General features: G+C 43.3%; 1 protein-coding gene across 1 annotated transcript in view; it reads left to right on the forward strand.

The window, feature by feature from the left end:
- Positions 1–16,022, forward strand: part of UMODL1 (uromodulin like 1) — a 54,033-nt gene that overhangs the window by 22,372 nt on the left and 15,639 nt on the right. The window contains exons 10-13 of the mRNA XM_069853528.1: positions 1,131–1,350; positions 4,867–5,004; positions 5,535–6,269; positions 9,837–9,949. Coding sequence (XP_069709629.1) covers positions 1,131–1,350; positions 4,867–5,004; positions 5,535–6,269; positions 9,837–9,949 — 1,206 coding nt within the window. The remainder of the gene's footprint in view (positions 1–1,130; positions 1,351–4,866; positions 5,005–5,534; positions 6,270–9,836; positions 9,950–16,022) is intronic.

Here is a 16,022-nt window from a genome sequence, read left to right on the forward strand (position 1 = left end):
CACCTTCCCTGGAGGTGTTTAAGGCACGGGTGGACGAGGTGCTAAGGGGCATGGTTTAGTGTTTGATAGGAATGGTTGGACTCGATGATCCGGTGGGTCTCTTCCAACCTGGTTGTTCTGTGATTCTGTGATTCTGTGAAAGCTGTGTTTATTCACGGAGCTGCATTGCATGCTGAAAGGCATGCTTTGAGGTGTACATAGGAACAAAAGGTTTGAGCATGGAGATGCCTTCTGGAGATGTAAGGTCAAACTGCCAGGTTCTGCACAGCTCAGGTATTGGAAGCAATATGCCAGCTTTAATATTCGGATTGACACCATTTGTTCAATTGATGTGTCTAATTAGCAGGTTGATAATAAACCATGGAGTAATTGTGGTATTGCCTTGAAGTGGGGCTGTCTCAAAAACATTTTGTTGAGGTTGTCCACGTCCATTTTTCTTATCTCTCATCCTGAGGTTTGTCATTGAACTTGGCCGCAGGCTGAACTTGGACTGATGAGTTTCGAATAATCACTGGGAGCTAAAGCTATGCTCATGCTGGTAAATGAAACATTTCCCAAACCATTCTTTGGCAGTGACATCCATTAGCACAAACCATTCTGTATCCGTACAGCTGGGCCTTCCAAAGTATGGTTGTCAATGGAGGACTTCTAGCTGGTAGCTGGCAAAATCAAGCCAGCATCTGCTCCAGCAACAGTGGAAATGACCAAGTTCCAGTGTCTGGGAGTTCAGAGATTAATAGATAGGAGTCTTGAGACAGAAAGCTTACATAACGCACAGAGCTAACATTAAAGGTCTGATGCATGCAGACTTACTGGGTCAATTCAGCTGTGATGCAGACAAACAGGGGCAGAAGGAATTCTGCCCCCTTCAGCCAAAATGAAATTTGGTTTGCAAGACCAGTGGTCAGATGGGTACCATTTTCAATGATACCTAAGTGCACCAAGTAGACTCTCTGCCTCAATAATCTCTGAAAGGTAAGATTCCTGAAACACTTTGAAACTTTTCTTTTTACAACATTTTCTATGTTGTGCATATATAAATCTTTAAAATGGTACCACCATAGTTCAGTTTTCAAAGGAGCTATTCCTGTTGGGTTCCTAAATGTCATTGCTTTTCTCCCTTTGCTTAGCTTGAAAATTCATTTCCACCGAACATTTCTGCTTTATACAAATCTGGAGACCTGAAAATGCAGACTGAATCCCTGCAAGCTGGAAGCATCATTGTGAGGCTTAGAATCACTGTCCAGGATCCAGAGTTTCCAGCTGATGTGTCTACATTTGCCCCAGTGATTTCTTACCTGCATAATGGCTCTGTGCTTTCTGTGGATCAGCAAAACACTGTAGTAGAAGGTAAATTTTTAGATATTTTATTTGCTTCCAAACAACAAAACAAGGTTTGAATTTTGATCACACACAGTATCATCAACATTCTTCATGAAACGTACTTCATAGAGATGCACAGTATGTGGTTTGCTGGAGGGTAAACCATGACATGAGAACTCCTCTGTGGTCTTTTATCCATAAGCCCAAACAGGGTTGGAAGAAGGAGCACTGGCTGTCCCCAGGCACTACTTCCCTCCACTGTGTTTAAGGAGGACCAGATCCCTTGATTTTCCTATTGATTTTCCACTGTCTTCACTTTGTAAGCAGTTGAAAGTTTGCCATACCTTTCTCGCACTGAATAGTGGATAAGATTAACGTGGAGTATTTGTAGCCTTTAGATACACATACCCCCTAGACAGTTTTGTTCTTCAAGGCTGTGGGACTGTATTTGGGCCAGGGTTTTTAAGGAAAGAAAACTGACATCTTCACTATAGAAACTCAGCCAGAGAAATTCCCAAGTGTCCTCTCAGTGAAGAGCACTATAGAAATGCATATGGAGTTTACGTTAAACTGAGCTTTTGCTTGATCTTCAGTAATTACCATTTTTATCTTCGAAGGACTAAGCACTGTCTTCAAGTTTCCCAGCTGGCAGAGCAAACCAGAGTTCAGAGAGTTGCCAAAGCCAATAGACTGGGTTATACTTCTCCTCCAGTGAATTGAGCTGTTAAAATTACCGTGGTCAGGGAAAACTCCTTTTGGAGTTGCAGAGAATATGGAAGTTAAGGGGAACAGGACAGGGGAAAAAAAAGGAAAGATAAATTACACCTGAAGCCTACAAATTTTACAGTGGTAGCAGATATTGAATTGAAAGATGCTGATTTGTGCCAAAATGCTTTTATAAACATTACTGATCCTGGGACAAAAAGCACGGGAAAGAAGAAGGTAATAGCTCTCGTTTGTTACCTTAATTGCGTAAAACCAGGTGGCAACTAGTAGCAGCACTCTTATCCAGAAGCACAGCCAAGTCCTCCTCCACTCCTCTTTAGAGGCAGAAAAAAAGGGTCTATTTGTCACCTCTGCCCAAACAAGCATTTGATTGACATGATTTTCCTAAAATCGTATGTGGGAAATAAGGCAAAGGAGTGCAGCACATGAAGGAAAGATTTCCATAATGGGCTGTTTTTCCTCCTGATCCCTGGGAGTCCCAGGACATACCCTTTGGCAGTAAGCCTGCACAGCTCCTCTTCCATCAGTGGAGCAATGCCATCTGGATTCTCTGTGGAGCCCAGCCACAAAAAGGCTATGTGCTTCATTAAGTGACAGTTGCAGAGCAGGGAATTCAACTTTGAAACCACAAGGATGAGAAGTCAGAAGGGGCAGCACAACTGAATGGAGTGGAGCAATTGCATCTTTCCTTGAAGACTCATAAATTATGAAGTTTACTGCCATGATTAATAGACGCAAAAATATCTGTCTGTTGTTTGAGGCGTGATAAGGAAAGAGAAAAGGACACGTGCTGATTCAGGCCCAAGATCCATCTAGCACCACATCATACCCTCAGCAGCAGCCAGAAGCCAGTTTTTAGAGAACTGTAAGAATACATCAAGTGTAGATGATGCCTGTCACTAATATTCTTAGCTACCAACTATTTTCTGCTCCAAAACTCCCTGAATCCCAAGTGATTTGTTTGGGTTTCTCCTCCAAGGGCTTCCTGTGAAGTCATGCAAACTTTTAGTATCTGAAACATCTTCTGGCAAAGAGTTTCATGGATTTTTACCCATTGCATGTACCTCTCTTTTACAGGTAAAATGGGCAATCAGGACTGTTGGTTAAGGTGTGAGTGGAAGGGAGGGAAGGCACTTGCCAAATTTGAAAGGCTAGAGAGATGCTAAGAGTGCAGAAGAGTGCACAGAGCACAGCTTGGCTGAAATGTAATGGTTATAGAGGAAAAAAGTGCAGAGAGTGTGTGTGTGCGCGTCTGAGTGTGTTTGTGTGTGCTTGAGTGATGTGCTAGTGCTGAGAAGAGAATACAAATCTTTAGCCTGATGCACAATTGAATGTGGTCATCAGAGGTGAAGGAATTTGCTTAAAAAGCCATGCTAAGTGATTAGAAAACCCTCAGAGACAATGGAGCCACTGAATGCAAGTTATTTGGCAATTAGCATGGGAGCATCTCTCAGATGGTGTTTGAAGCCATCAGGAGTCACAATTACCTCATTGCATGGTAAGGCATTAGTGAGAGCGCTTTTATTACTGATGCTTTAGTCAGTGCTGCATAATTCTGTATCGTCTCTAAGTGGCTTAGGCTGTAACATAACACGCAGATGCTGGCCATAGGCACATGAAATTATCTAATGGAAACAATCACGGGTACAACAATTATATAATGACGATGAAAGGAAAAAGAACTGCAGTACTGGCTGGCTGGAAGTAAGAAGGGAAGGCTGTGTGCAAGCAGGAAGATGAATGAATATATGCGCATGGATACACCAGCTCTGAGCTTTCTCTTTCTAGAATGGAACTTTCCTTTTTTTTGAGAAATAGTCACATTGATTAGACTCTGTATGTTTGCAGAACAAGCGCTGATGATAATGCATCATTCAAAACAATTTTCTAGCCTCTGATCACAATTATTTGTCCCAAGACGTAGTTTTCAGTCATGTTTTCTGCCCACCTTTGCTTGCGGCCCTGAGGCAGTGAAGGCACATGCACAAAGCAGTGCACACTGGAGGGGGTAACACAGGATTCACTGAGATTTTTCATGTCCAACACATTGATACACCTTTTGCATGCCTGATGCATGGTGCAAATAAGACTCCAGATCTAAATCCTTTAAGAATGGAGAGACTCAGACAAAACTGTTCTACAACTCCATGAAAGAAGCATCTGTAAGTGATTCAGAGAAGCTGAAATTAGATATAAGGAACACGCTTAGAGCACATCTTTGCATTGATGAACCAAGGTCTCTTCTCTGAGACTACCAGAAAGAGGGTCACAGTTTTACAGTATTACCTTTGAGAAGAAATCTATCATAAAAATTTTTTGCCTTTAGCACTTCCTCTGTTAAGAACTGAAGAGTGCTTCTTGTGGGACTTACTTACATTTACATTTTATTTGAAGCAGAAAATTATTTGAACTAAGTCTCTATTTAATATTCTATCTAGTGGTAGCTTGAGGTAACAGATCTATTCATCACCTTATGTGTCTGGAAGTACTGTATGCAGAATTTGGTAGAATGTATGCTTTTGATACAGCTATAGTACAAACTTACAGTATTTTTATCTTTTCAAATAACTGTTCACATCTGAAATAAAGTATTTTAAAAGTCTTTGCCTGGAGAAAATATTTCTCAGAGATTAGGGCAAAGGTTGATTTTTATGTGGGAGAATAACAGAGTTAGTATTCTGCATCACTCAGATTTTGGCTGTCAGGTAAACAATGAGAAAGGAAGACTGCATTCATAAACATAAAAACTGAAGAAAGGTAGCTTAATGCTGCCAGAAAGGAGGCTACCCGACCAATTATCTGGTTTTGATCTTACAGACTGGGATGAATGTGCTTCTGATGCCGAGAATGACTGCTCTGTGCTTGCGGAGTGTATCAATTTGGTGGGCTTGTACATGTGCAGATGTAAGACAACCATGGATACCAATCCATCTCGACCTGGAAGAAACTGTGAAGGTGAGCAAAAGACTGGCATGTTGTTTTCTTTTGCCATGAAAGTTCGGAATAAGTTGTGGATTCCTACCTCTTCTTTTATTGCAACTATTTATGTAGCATACTTTGCAACTTTGCAGTCTCAGGCTGAAGGATTATATATTATCTGTCTCTGAACATGAAAGTGAATCTTGTAGGTATCTTTAGATGAAATCTATCTGATATCCTCCTTGATTAGCCTAATAACTGGCAGATGAGCAACGTTAGTTGCACATTTTCCTCTTTTGATATGTCTGCAGCTAATTTCCTCCCAATATAATGAACTGCCAACCATATGAGGAGACCCAGGAATCAAATCTGCTTCTTTGTGTAGGCACTAACCAGATTCAACACCATAAAAATCATATGTGCTGCAATATACTAATGAAATATCCAAGACTTTTTTCTGTAATGCTGTTTCAGCTGAGTAGTTTCAGCACCATTTTCAGATCAGACCTTCGTGCCTTCTCATCTAGTTTGAGGTCCTATTTCCACATGCATTTGCTGTATTGCAGGTGAGATTGTGGACCCTCTCACTGAAACAACGCTTCCTGAACTAGCAAACATCACAGAGTTTGCTTCTGAAGAAGTAAGCTCTGCTGGCCCTGCTTTCCTTGCCGCCACCAAGACCATGGCTTCTATAGGCTCTGAGTTGAGTACCACTGTGCACCTCCCTACTGCAGTGCCCCTGGGCGACAAGCAAGTGTCCCAAGGTCACTCTCCCACCAGCGCTCCTCCAGTCCCTTGGAAAAAAGACCTGGAGCCACGAATGGGCTTCAGCAGGGACAACAGCTCCACAGCCATCGGTTTCACAGCTAGCAAGGAACTGGCTGTGGGTGCAGAGTGGTGGGTGGCCTTAAGTCCATCACAGCGAAACTCCATGGCAGAAGCTTCCCCTGGTGCATCACAGCAAGTGGCTGCTCTCACAAATGCACCCATAAGCACATCTGGGAGAGACCATCTCAGTTCATCATTGCTGGTGCTGTCGAATCAAACAACATCTGCTACCACTAGAAGTCACACAGCTTTAGGTGTGCCTCAACCTAATTCTCAAAGTGATCCTAGCACAGCTCTGCCAGCCACAGGGGATGCTGGCATTCCCACCCTCAATGCCACTCTCAGAGCACGTGCAGAGATGGAAAGAGAGAACAATTCTTGGGCTCAGAAATACGCTAGAGCCCTGGGGTCATCAGCTTTGCCAGGCGCTTCTCCACCTCCCAGCCCAACACCAGGCACAACTGTGGGCCACAGTGAGTATGGGTCTGGTGGGGACTTGCATGCACCGTAATTTAACTGCATGAGAAACTAAGCCTCATTCAGACTCCAGAAAGATACACACTTGGAATCAGTGGTCTGGGATGAAGGTGTCTAAAACTAATTTATCTATGTCAAAATTATTTTCGTGCAGGAACTGGAACTTTTTTTTCTAAATCAACATGTCAAATTAATTTCTCTACCTGGTAATTTGACAGTCAGTTTTAGCGATATTACACTTCTTCATCTCAAAACAGATGAAGCAAATCACACAATGCTTTGTGTGATTTGATGATGAATGTGGCTCATCGTAACATATGCTGCTTGTCCTTCTGCCACACATCTTGGTTTCTCCCACATCCTTTGGCACCAGGGCACTGCAGCAGCAGCCACCTATACAGTTACCTTAAAGACTCAGTATGACTAACAACATAACCTCCTATTCCTCTCAGTGGAGAATGCATTAGGCAGAGCAAATTCCCTGTGGGACAGGAGCTAGGTGGAAACTCCTGAGCCACTTTTTCCAAGAGCTGTATTTGAGAGTAAATAGGCTGGAGGGGAGGGCTTTCTCTCTTTGGATTCGGGCAGATGCTTCGCAGATAATTAGGGGATTTTTCTGTTGTTTGGTGATGGATCATATTTCAAGGTTAAAGTCAGATTTGGCCTTTGTTACCTCTTTTCCTTTTGGACAGGAATGCTGCTGTCTCTGCCTGTCACTAAATCTATTTTTTCTTTAGCATGTTTGTAAGTGATACCAATTTCAGTTTTGTTTCTGCTTATCTTTATTCTTCCTCTCATGCCTTTCGACATCTATCCATTACCAAGCCGCAGTCCTCTCTGCTCTTTTCTCTTCCTCTCCCCTACGGTTTCCTCTTTGTGGTGGTCTCCACTCATCCAGCACCACTTCTGGTTCTTCTGCATTCCTTTCTCTATGGAACACCTCTTCTTCAGCCACCTAAGGCCAGCTCTGCTGCTTCTCCAGCCTCTCTTGCACCATCAGTCCTGATCATCAGTGCCACAGTGTCCACTTCTCCAGTTCTGCTAAGCTCTGGGCAGCTATGACAATGCCCCCGTCCAGCTTTTGTCTTCTCTCTTTTTTCATGTTGTATTCTTCGCTCTACCTGACATTGGTGAGACCTGGGAACAGTCGAGCAAATTACTGATTTGAGACCTTAGTGGCCAAATGGAGGAAACAAATAATTTTGGATTGAACAGGTTCACCTTCACTGAAAAGCTCCACTTGCTGCTTTGTGTTCCCCCTGACAGTTTAGGGAAGCATAGAAAGTGTTTTTTCAAAAACTGAAAACAGAAAATGTTCATTTAAAAAAAATCAAAATAGCTAAATTTAACTGACAAAAAACCAAAGGTAATTTTCTTCCAGCTGGAAAACAAGTTGACAAATTCTAGACAAACAAGTTCAGTTTATAAAAACTTGTTTTCTCTTCCTGATGAATCAAATGTTCAGCCAAGTGCTTTTGCTGGGAAAGAAGCTTGTGAAGGAATTATGCCTGGGAAACAAGATGAAGAACCACTATAGATGTGTCTTACTAGCCTGGGGCAGAAAATTCAGAGAGCAAAAATCCATATTTGGTGGAATTTAATATATTGCTCCTCCTTGTGGCAACATCTCTGGCCTTCTGACACACAGAGTCAACTTCAGCTAACTCTTCACATTTGCCATGTCTTTTCAATATTGACTTTTTCTTTCACTCAAAAATTGTTTAGAACATTTTGCCTTCTCACCATCAGCTAACTGAATGTGGTTTATCTCCTCAATACCTATCTTTGCATGACAGGACAAGCCACAGCAAAAATCAAATATAAATCCTTTGGTCTGAGCAGAGGTGGTAAGGGTTCCCCTGGGATAAGAAATATGCTGGGATAGAGGGAGCCTGCTTCAGTGGTTTGCTCCAAGCAAAGCTTTATATGATGACTATTCTTTTCCTCTAGTACCCGTCCCAGCTCAAAGGATTATTGTGCCCAGTGCGACTAGATCCAACCTTGATAGGATGTGGTCCACAGAGTTTACGCAGATTCCTGCTTTTCAGTTTCATACTAAAACTCAGTATAGGAGTCTGACAGTCTCAGAGTTGGAACCTGGTGCCTTATGTACTGTTGAAATCAGGACAGATGTGTGTAGGGAGGAAAGCAAGCTGGTACACCAGAAAGTAAAGGCTGGTAACTTGGTTCGGAAACAATTTAAAACTGAATACTTATCCAGATGGTGGAGTTCTTGAAGTCTCTGATGAAGATTATCCTATGTTCATATAAAATGCTGAATGTTAGATCTTAAGAGCGATGACCTGTTAGCAGCTGGAAGATAGTGTGAAGACAAATTGCTGGCAGTGGTAATCATAGAATCATAGAATAACCAGGTTGGAAGAGACCCACCGGATCATCGAGTCCAACCATTCCTATCAGTCACTAAACCATGCCCCTTAGCACCTCGTCCACCTGTCCCTTAAACACCTCCAGGGAAGGTGACTCAACCACCTCCCTGGGTAGCCTGTTCCAGTGCCCAATGACCCTTTCTGTGAAAAATTTTTCCTAATGTCCAGCCTGAACCTTCACTGGCAGAGCTTGAGGCCATTCCCTCTCATCCTGTCCCCTGTCACTTGGGAGAAGAGGCCAGCACCCTCCACTGCACAACCTCCTTTCAGGGAGTTATAGAGAGCAATGAGGTCTCCCCTCAGCCTCCTCTTCTCCAGGCTAAACATCCCCAGCTCTCTCAGCCACTCCTCATAAGGCCTGTTCTCCAGCCCCTTCACCAGCTTTGTTGCTCTTCTCTGGACTCGCTCCAGAGCCTCAACATCCTTCTTGTGGTGAGGGGCCCAGAACTGGGTAATCACCCAGTAATGGGTGATTGCAATCAGCTTGCCTGGCTAGGCACTAAAAGGATGCTAGGGGTATGAGCCATGTCTCTCCTGCTTGTGATCACCTTCAGTGAATGTAGTTACTATGCCAAAACCAGTGATACTGAGAAATAACCTAAAACATTTGAGATTGCCCTAATGTGATTCAGAAGATACAAGCTCAGGCAGGGGACATAACAGCCTGTTTGGATTCTTCTTATTTTACAATAGCTGCCTAAGATGTAAATGCCTAATCTCAGGCAGCGATCTAGCCTTCCTCTGAGGGTGGAGGGAGGACCTTGGTGCTGGAAGCATTTGCACTCTGAAGGGACTTATATCTTCCCATTATGTATAGAGGGAGCTGGGACAGCTATCTGAGATCAGAAGAGCAATTCAGTTGCCTGAACACAGCCATAGAGCAACATTTCAGATGCCCCAGCACATCAAAACCAGATCTGGCAGATATAAGATCTACACGAGGTCTTGGCCCTTCTTGAGAGGCATCCATGGGCAAAGAGAGGGAAGACTAAGGTGCTGGATGCCTGTGTTTAGGCATGTGAGTTTTTGGCTACATTGCAGAGGGCTGGCCTTCTGCTGTTATGAGTTGATACATACCCCATGCAACCAGGAATGCCAGTGACTGTCACACAGTTGTCCATCAGCTACAGTCCATGGAACATGTATTTAAATTGTCTTTTTCTTACTTTGCAGCTATCCAGAAACTTACAGGCACAGTACGGGTAACAAATGTGAAATACTCTCCAGGCTTTAGCAACACAAGCAGTGAGGAATACCGAACCTTTGAACAGCTCTTTGTTGATGAAGTAAGTGGCTAAGAAGGTTGTGACCCAATACATCTCTTAATGAAACCGTGCATGTGATATTTTTCCCATGAAGGCTATAGGCCACATGTGCATCCCTTGACACACCTGTAAGGTCTGAATGCCCCTGACTGACTGAAGCTGCAGGATGAGCATGCGACAGTGTTTTAAAATGAGATCAGGTTTTGGGAATGCTTCCATTTCCTCTGCTTCTCATAACTGATTATACTGGCTTATTGATTTCCTCCAGGGACGTAGTGAAAAGTTAATGGGTATTTGCAAAGCGCTCTGATATCTTTGCCCTGCATAGCAGTATGTTAATGAACTGTGTGATCCCTTTGTCACAGTACCTTAAGGCTCACATTTCTTATAATCATCCTTGTTCTTATAGCCTCATATTTGGAAAGGGAGTGGTTCCTTTCTAAGTCACCTCTTCCCTCGCTTCTAATTAGAGCACAGGATATCAAAGCACATTGCTGTATCATCTGTGCCTTTAATGCTCTCATAACTCTCAAACATTGCCTTTGACAGTATAATTCTCCTAATTTCTTAGTGAATTTATCAGAAGTTTGTTCCTGCTGATGTTTACTCAAACACACCTGTGCTTGGAAAACCACTGGTTATACTGGGCTGCCTTATTGCCTTTCTTATCTCCCTTTAATGGTCTGTGTTTTCAGAGCCTGGATAACTGTGATGATAAATCCTTTGCTGGCAATTGTATGAATTTTCAGATCCTGCAGAGGCCTCCCCAAACTCTCACTGTGTACAGAGTTAGAGACAACAGCAAAGAGGGAAAAGCATGATCTCCTTAGCTGTGCGTGATGTATTCTTGGAGAGCAAATAAGTTTCCCGCTGGTCATTACTGATTTGCACCTTTCAGGATGTGTTAGCGGCACACAGCTTTCTTGAAGTTGTTTTGAGCCCAAGCTGTCACATCAGAAACACTGTCACAAAATACGAGTGACATGATTAACAAAGTGAAAAGGGAACATTTTTCCTCTGACCTCACTCTCATTCAGCATCGCGCTCCTCCCGAGGCTATTTTGGAAGAGCATAGTATTAAAATGGACTAAAACAAATGTATTTTCTTTATGGCCTATTCAGACAGATACCTTGATCCAAAAAATCATTGGTATAAACAGGTTTGGAAAATTTGTAAAATGATTACATAAAGGAACGGAAGTAAGTTTTTGTGTCAGTTTTACCCAGTTCTCAAAGTTTCAGACAGAAAATAATCACTTATGATTAAAAGGATCTAACTCCTTTATTTTTCCAGTGCACTAGTTTTGTGGCTCAGCAGGTGAGATGTGTTAGCATTGATTCCATCTGCCTCTGAGCCACTATAGGCTATAATATCACAGCTACTGTACATGGCAAAATACACTGTGACTGTTTTATTACAAACATTTCTAGATGCCAAAGAAAAGGAAGTTTAGGAAAACAAAAAGTTGTGCATATTTCCTTTTCAGATTATAAGGGACAGAAATTAACATTAAAGTTATTAAATGTTAATTAATTAATGCTAATGTTAAAATAATTAGTAATGTAAGTAAATGAGGAAAAGTTTCATGGGCTTTGAAAGCATTATTGAGTTCCAGTTAATAAAATTCTGTCAGGGATTTTCTTTTTTAAACCTCTTTAGAGTCACAAATTCAAATTCAGAGTATTTAAAAATCCTAATGTGTATAAAGTTCTTCAGCATAGAGCTTCTCCAGCCCTTAAGTGCCATGTACTTAAATTGGCAGCACAGCAAATGGAAAACCCATCCTTTAAACAATGTGTAGATGAGAATGAGATAAAAGCTTGATGTGACAACTTGCACTGTCATTGTCCAGGTTAGTTTCACTGTCCTTGTTGCAATGCAACTGAAAACCAAAATAGCTAAAGGCAAGAGAGTATTATAATCTTGCGGTTTGCTCAGCCTGTCTTTGCAACAGCCAAGAATATTATGGTAGCTAGGGATTTTCCTCAAGAAAATGAATCAGGAAAACAAAAGGTTTGAATTGAAAATTTATTCATTGTGGTGTATTAAATTCCTGAACGGAAAAGGTTGTTCTGAATTTGGATGTTTTAACTTATCTGATTGACAAAAAGTGTGAAACTAATAAATTATATTGCCGTATCAAGGTAAGCCCTTCATTTGGAAGTGACGTGGCCTTTGTTTGATCTATCTTAATGCACTTAAAATAATTCAGTTAAAGCTATCTGGATGTGGAATGTGTGTTGATACAGGGATTAAAGCAGTTTCATTATTTCAGTGTAATTTCACCCCCTTCTTTTTTTCAATTTGAATTTATCCACAGTTTGGAACATCCTTAAAGTTGCTGGTGTTACTGTCTGGGCAATTGTGTGCTCTAGTACTTCTCTCTGAAGGTAGAGTCAAAGCACGCAGAAAGAAGAGGGTTTTTTCCCCCTTTGAGTAAAAAAACAGGCATAATGTATGGTTCTGTTCAAATTGATGCACTTTTACTTATTTTTTTTCCCAGTTTCCAGGCTGCCAGTGCATTTCCTGCTCTGCGAGTCATGCAGGCTCCTATGCAGGCGCCCACAAACACTCCAATGAGCTGCTGACGTTTTGTCTGGGTCCTATGGGTGGGTGGTCCCAGAAAACCCACCAAACATTCTACAGCCACCCATGGGGTGAGCCTGGCTGCCTGAGCTTGCCACTTTCCTTTTGCTCAAAAAACACTCTTGGCCTTTCCCATCCAATTAAATGAGTTTTAGTGTGGCTTCTATCTGGCCTGAACTTGGACCTTATCTGAGCAATGGACATCCCCTTCCCTTGATGCTGGTGTTAGTTTTGCTTATGTTCTCTCTCTTTCTTGTGGCTCTTCTTCTGGCATACCAGTTTCTCCTGATCTGGCATTGCCAGTGTCTCCTTTGTATGCTACAGAAATTGTGGATACAATGGTGGATCCGAAGAAAACTTATTTCTCTAGTAAGAAAACCTCATACTCAAGGGTATTATATATTGGATATTTCCTCCTGAAAATGTCATTCTTTGTTTTCTCTTTTTTCCTAGTCCCACTTCACCAAACATTATTTTGATAACCTAGGGTGTGGTACCTGTTGTGAAATCGTGTAGCCTTCCAGATAAAGAGTTATGTAGTGTCATCTAGTGGCTGAACACAAATATAGTCAAAATCCCCCTGACACTTTTCAAGCTCCAAGTCCTGCTTTGTGAGGAAAATATGAATAAGGACAGAAACAAATAAACCAATCAATCAAAAATAGCAGAAAAAAAAAATTCCCAGGCCTTAGGTAAAAAGAAACACTGATGGAATAAAATCTCCAGGATAGATGAGAAGGGAATACAGGTGAAATTGTGGATGTGTTACAGATGAGTGTATTTAATACTCAGAAGTTCAAACAAAAACTATGAAAGATGAAAATTTAGGGCTGATCTCCAACTTTTCTATATGTGCTTGTGAATGGCATCTTGGCTTGTATCAGAAACAGCGTGACCAGCAGGTCCAGGGAGGTTATTCTCCCTCTGTACTCGGCACTGGTGAGACCGCTCCTCGAATCCTGTGTTCAGTTCTGGGCCCCTCACCACAAGAAGGATGTTGAGGCTCTGGAGCGAGTCCAGAGAAGAGCAACGAAGCTGGTGAAGGGGCTGGAGAGCAGGTCTTATGAGGAACGGCTGAGAGAGCTGGGGTTGTTTAGCCTTAAGAAGAGGAGGCTGAGGGGAGACCTCATTGCTCTCTACAACTACCTGAAAGGAGGTTGTGGAGAGGAGGGTGCTGGCCTCTTCTCCCAAGTGACAGGGGACAGGACAAGAAGGAATGGCCTCAAGCTCCGCCAGGGGAGATTTAGGCTGGACATCAGGAAAATATTTTTCATGGAAAGGGTCATTGGGCACTGGCAGAGGCTGCCCAGGGAGGTGGTTGAGTCACCTTCCCTGGAGGTGTTTAAGGCACGGGTGGACGGGTGGACGAGGTGCTAAGGGGCATGGTTTAGTGAATAGCAATAGGATATGATAGGAATTAGGATAGGATAGGAATTAGGATAGGAATGGTTGGACTCGATGATCCGGTGGGTCTCTTCCAACCTAGTGATTCTATGATTCTATGATTCTAAGAAAGTGCATAAAGACAGAGGAAAAGGGGCCCAAGAGCCCCCTGTCTTGGTTAAATGGGAGATTTTGGGGCTGACCAGGACAGCCTACAGTCTGGCCCTGCTTTCATAAGGTAGGTAGCTCTTTCTGTGCCCCCAGCTCTGCCTGCAGGTCCCATGGGGCACTGCAAGGTTTGCTGTGTGGGACTCCCAGGTGCACGCAGAGGGTTTGCTCCATGTCTGTCTCTTTGCCACTGAATGCACGCAACACACATCAGCTCTGACAACTCGGAAAAGAGCAGCAGCATGCCTAAAAAATCTGGGCCTACCTGCAGGGCTGGATAATACCTAGCAGGCAAGTAAGTTGGGGCTGGATAACACACAGCAGGTGGGTGTGTCAGGCATGGCATGTAGGTGCATAAGAGACCTGGTCACCTGGGACAATCCATCACAAAGTACACGAGCATGAGTGTAAGAGAAACAACTCCTCCTGTCAGCTCGCACCACTGACCCTTTCCTTACCTCTTTCCTGGGCTTTTCCTGGTAGTAATCACTGCCTAATCAGTGACTAAGCATATCCCTAAGCATTACACTGCTGACATAAGCTCTGCCTTAAACTCATGGCTGAAAACCAGCCCTGTTGCTGCAGGTATTTCCTGCAGAAGACGTGTTGAGGAAGAGGGGATTGGAGGTGACTGCAACATAGCCCCTTAATTCTCTGGAAAGCTGGGCTAGGGAAGGGAGTGACATATCATAAAGAGAGGGCCTATAGCAGAGCAAGGTGCCAGGGAAGATATGCAGCTCTCCTGCACAGGGCAGCAAAGGACCAGCTCTCACCTGGGCCAAGTGCTGTTTGGTCTGGCCCTTGTAGTGAGGTTGCTGTGCTGCTATGTGCCCTCCTCTCTGCTGGCATCTCCTGGAAGCCTAACAGCCATGGGAGGGCAAAAATAAAGAGCAAGGATGCTGAAAAACCACAAAATTTTAAGTATTTCTGTGGCTGTTTCCATCTCTGTGTCCTGCACTGAAGATAGTGCCTGTTAGGTTACAAGGAAGCTATGCATATCCCAGGCTCGGGAGGGATAACAGGGATGGCATGGGTTTTGTCCTTCACATAGTGCTGGGAGCTGCTATCTTACTGTGGGAAGCCTCCTGTTGCACTTTTGTTGCAGTTTCTAAGTGTAATTTTAATATCATTATCTCAGAAGAGCCTGCATTGCCTGCCTGATGTAGGCTTGAAAGTTGCACCCCACACTTTCTGTTGCTCCACTTTTTATTTGCAAGCGTGGAAGAAGTAAAAAGACTTTCCAGACACATATGAAAGTTATTAAGAAACATATAGAATCTATGAGCGTCTCCTAGAGAAAGGGAGAGCAGAAAATACACAGTTCTAATGTGAAAATTCACTACACTGATGGATGGCATCACTCAGCCTGCGCGTACTCTTGTGTCTTGTCTTCAGGTATGCGCTCTGCCTTTGTGGTTAGATGTTGGAGAAAGACCTGGCACAGAAGCCTGTGTCTGTGAGTATGTGCATGTGTGTGTGCACGCACGTGCCCTGCTTTCCCTTGGAACATGCAGGTAGACAGGAGTCCAGTGCAGTTTTGTTGAGCCTCTTGTCTGGGTGACTAGAGGACAAGGACTGAGGAGAGCACTTGAGGATGTTTACCAGTTCCTGTTTGTAGTGAATTTCTTACAGTTAGCTCTGTATTTCTGTGTACAATGTTTTCTCAACATGTTCTTTAAAGCTGAATTAATATTAGGCTTATGCCTTGTCTGGGGTTGGTCCTGTGCGATGATGCCACCTGACCTATGTAAGCTCCTCCTGTGGCTTGTGATGGGCCTGGAGATGAAGGGGAAAGGTGCTGCAAATGGAAAACCTGTCGTACGTCCCCTGCTCCAGCCTCCTGTGTCTGCCTTTTTACCTTGCCCCACGGACTGCCCAACTGTGGGAGGAGAAGGAGATGTTCCCACGGGCAGCTGCCCTCAAGAAATACCACCCAGCCTTGGAGGGTGGAAAGGG

This window comes from Phaenicophaeus curvirostris, chromosome 1 (assembly GCF_032191515.1).
Source record: "Phaenicophaeus curvirostris isolate KB17595 chromosome 1, BPBGC_Pcur_1.0, whole genome shotgun sequence".
In the NCBI taxonomy this organism is placed as follows: domain Eukaryota; kingdom Metazoa; phylum Chordata; class Aves; order Cuculiformes; family Cuculidae; genus Phaenicophaeus; species Phaenicophaeus curvirostris.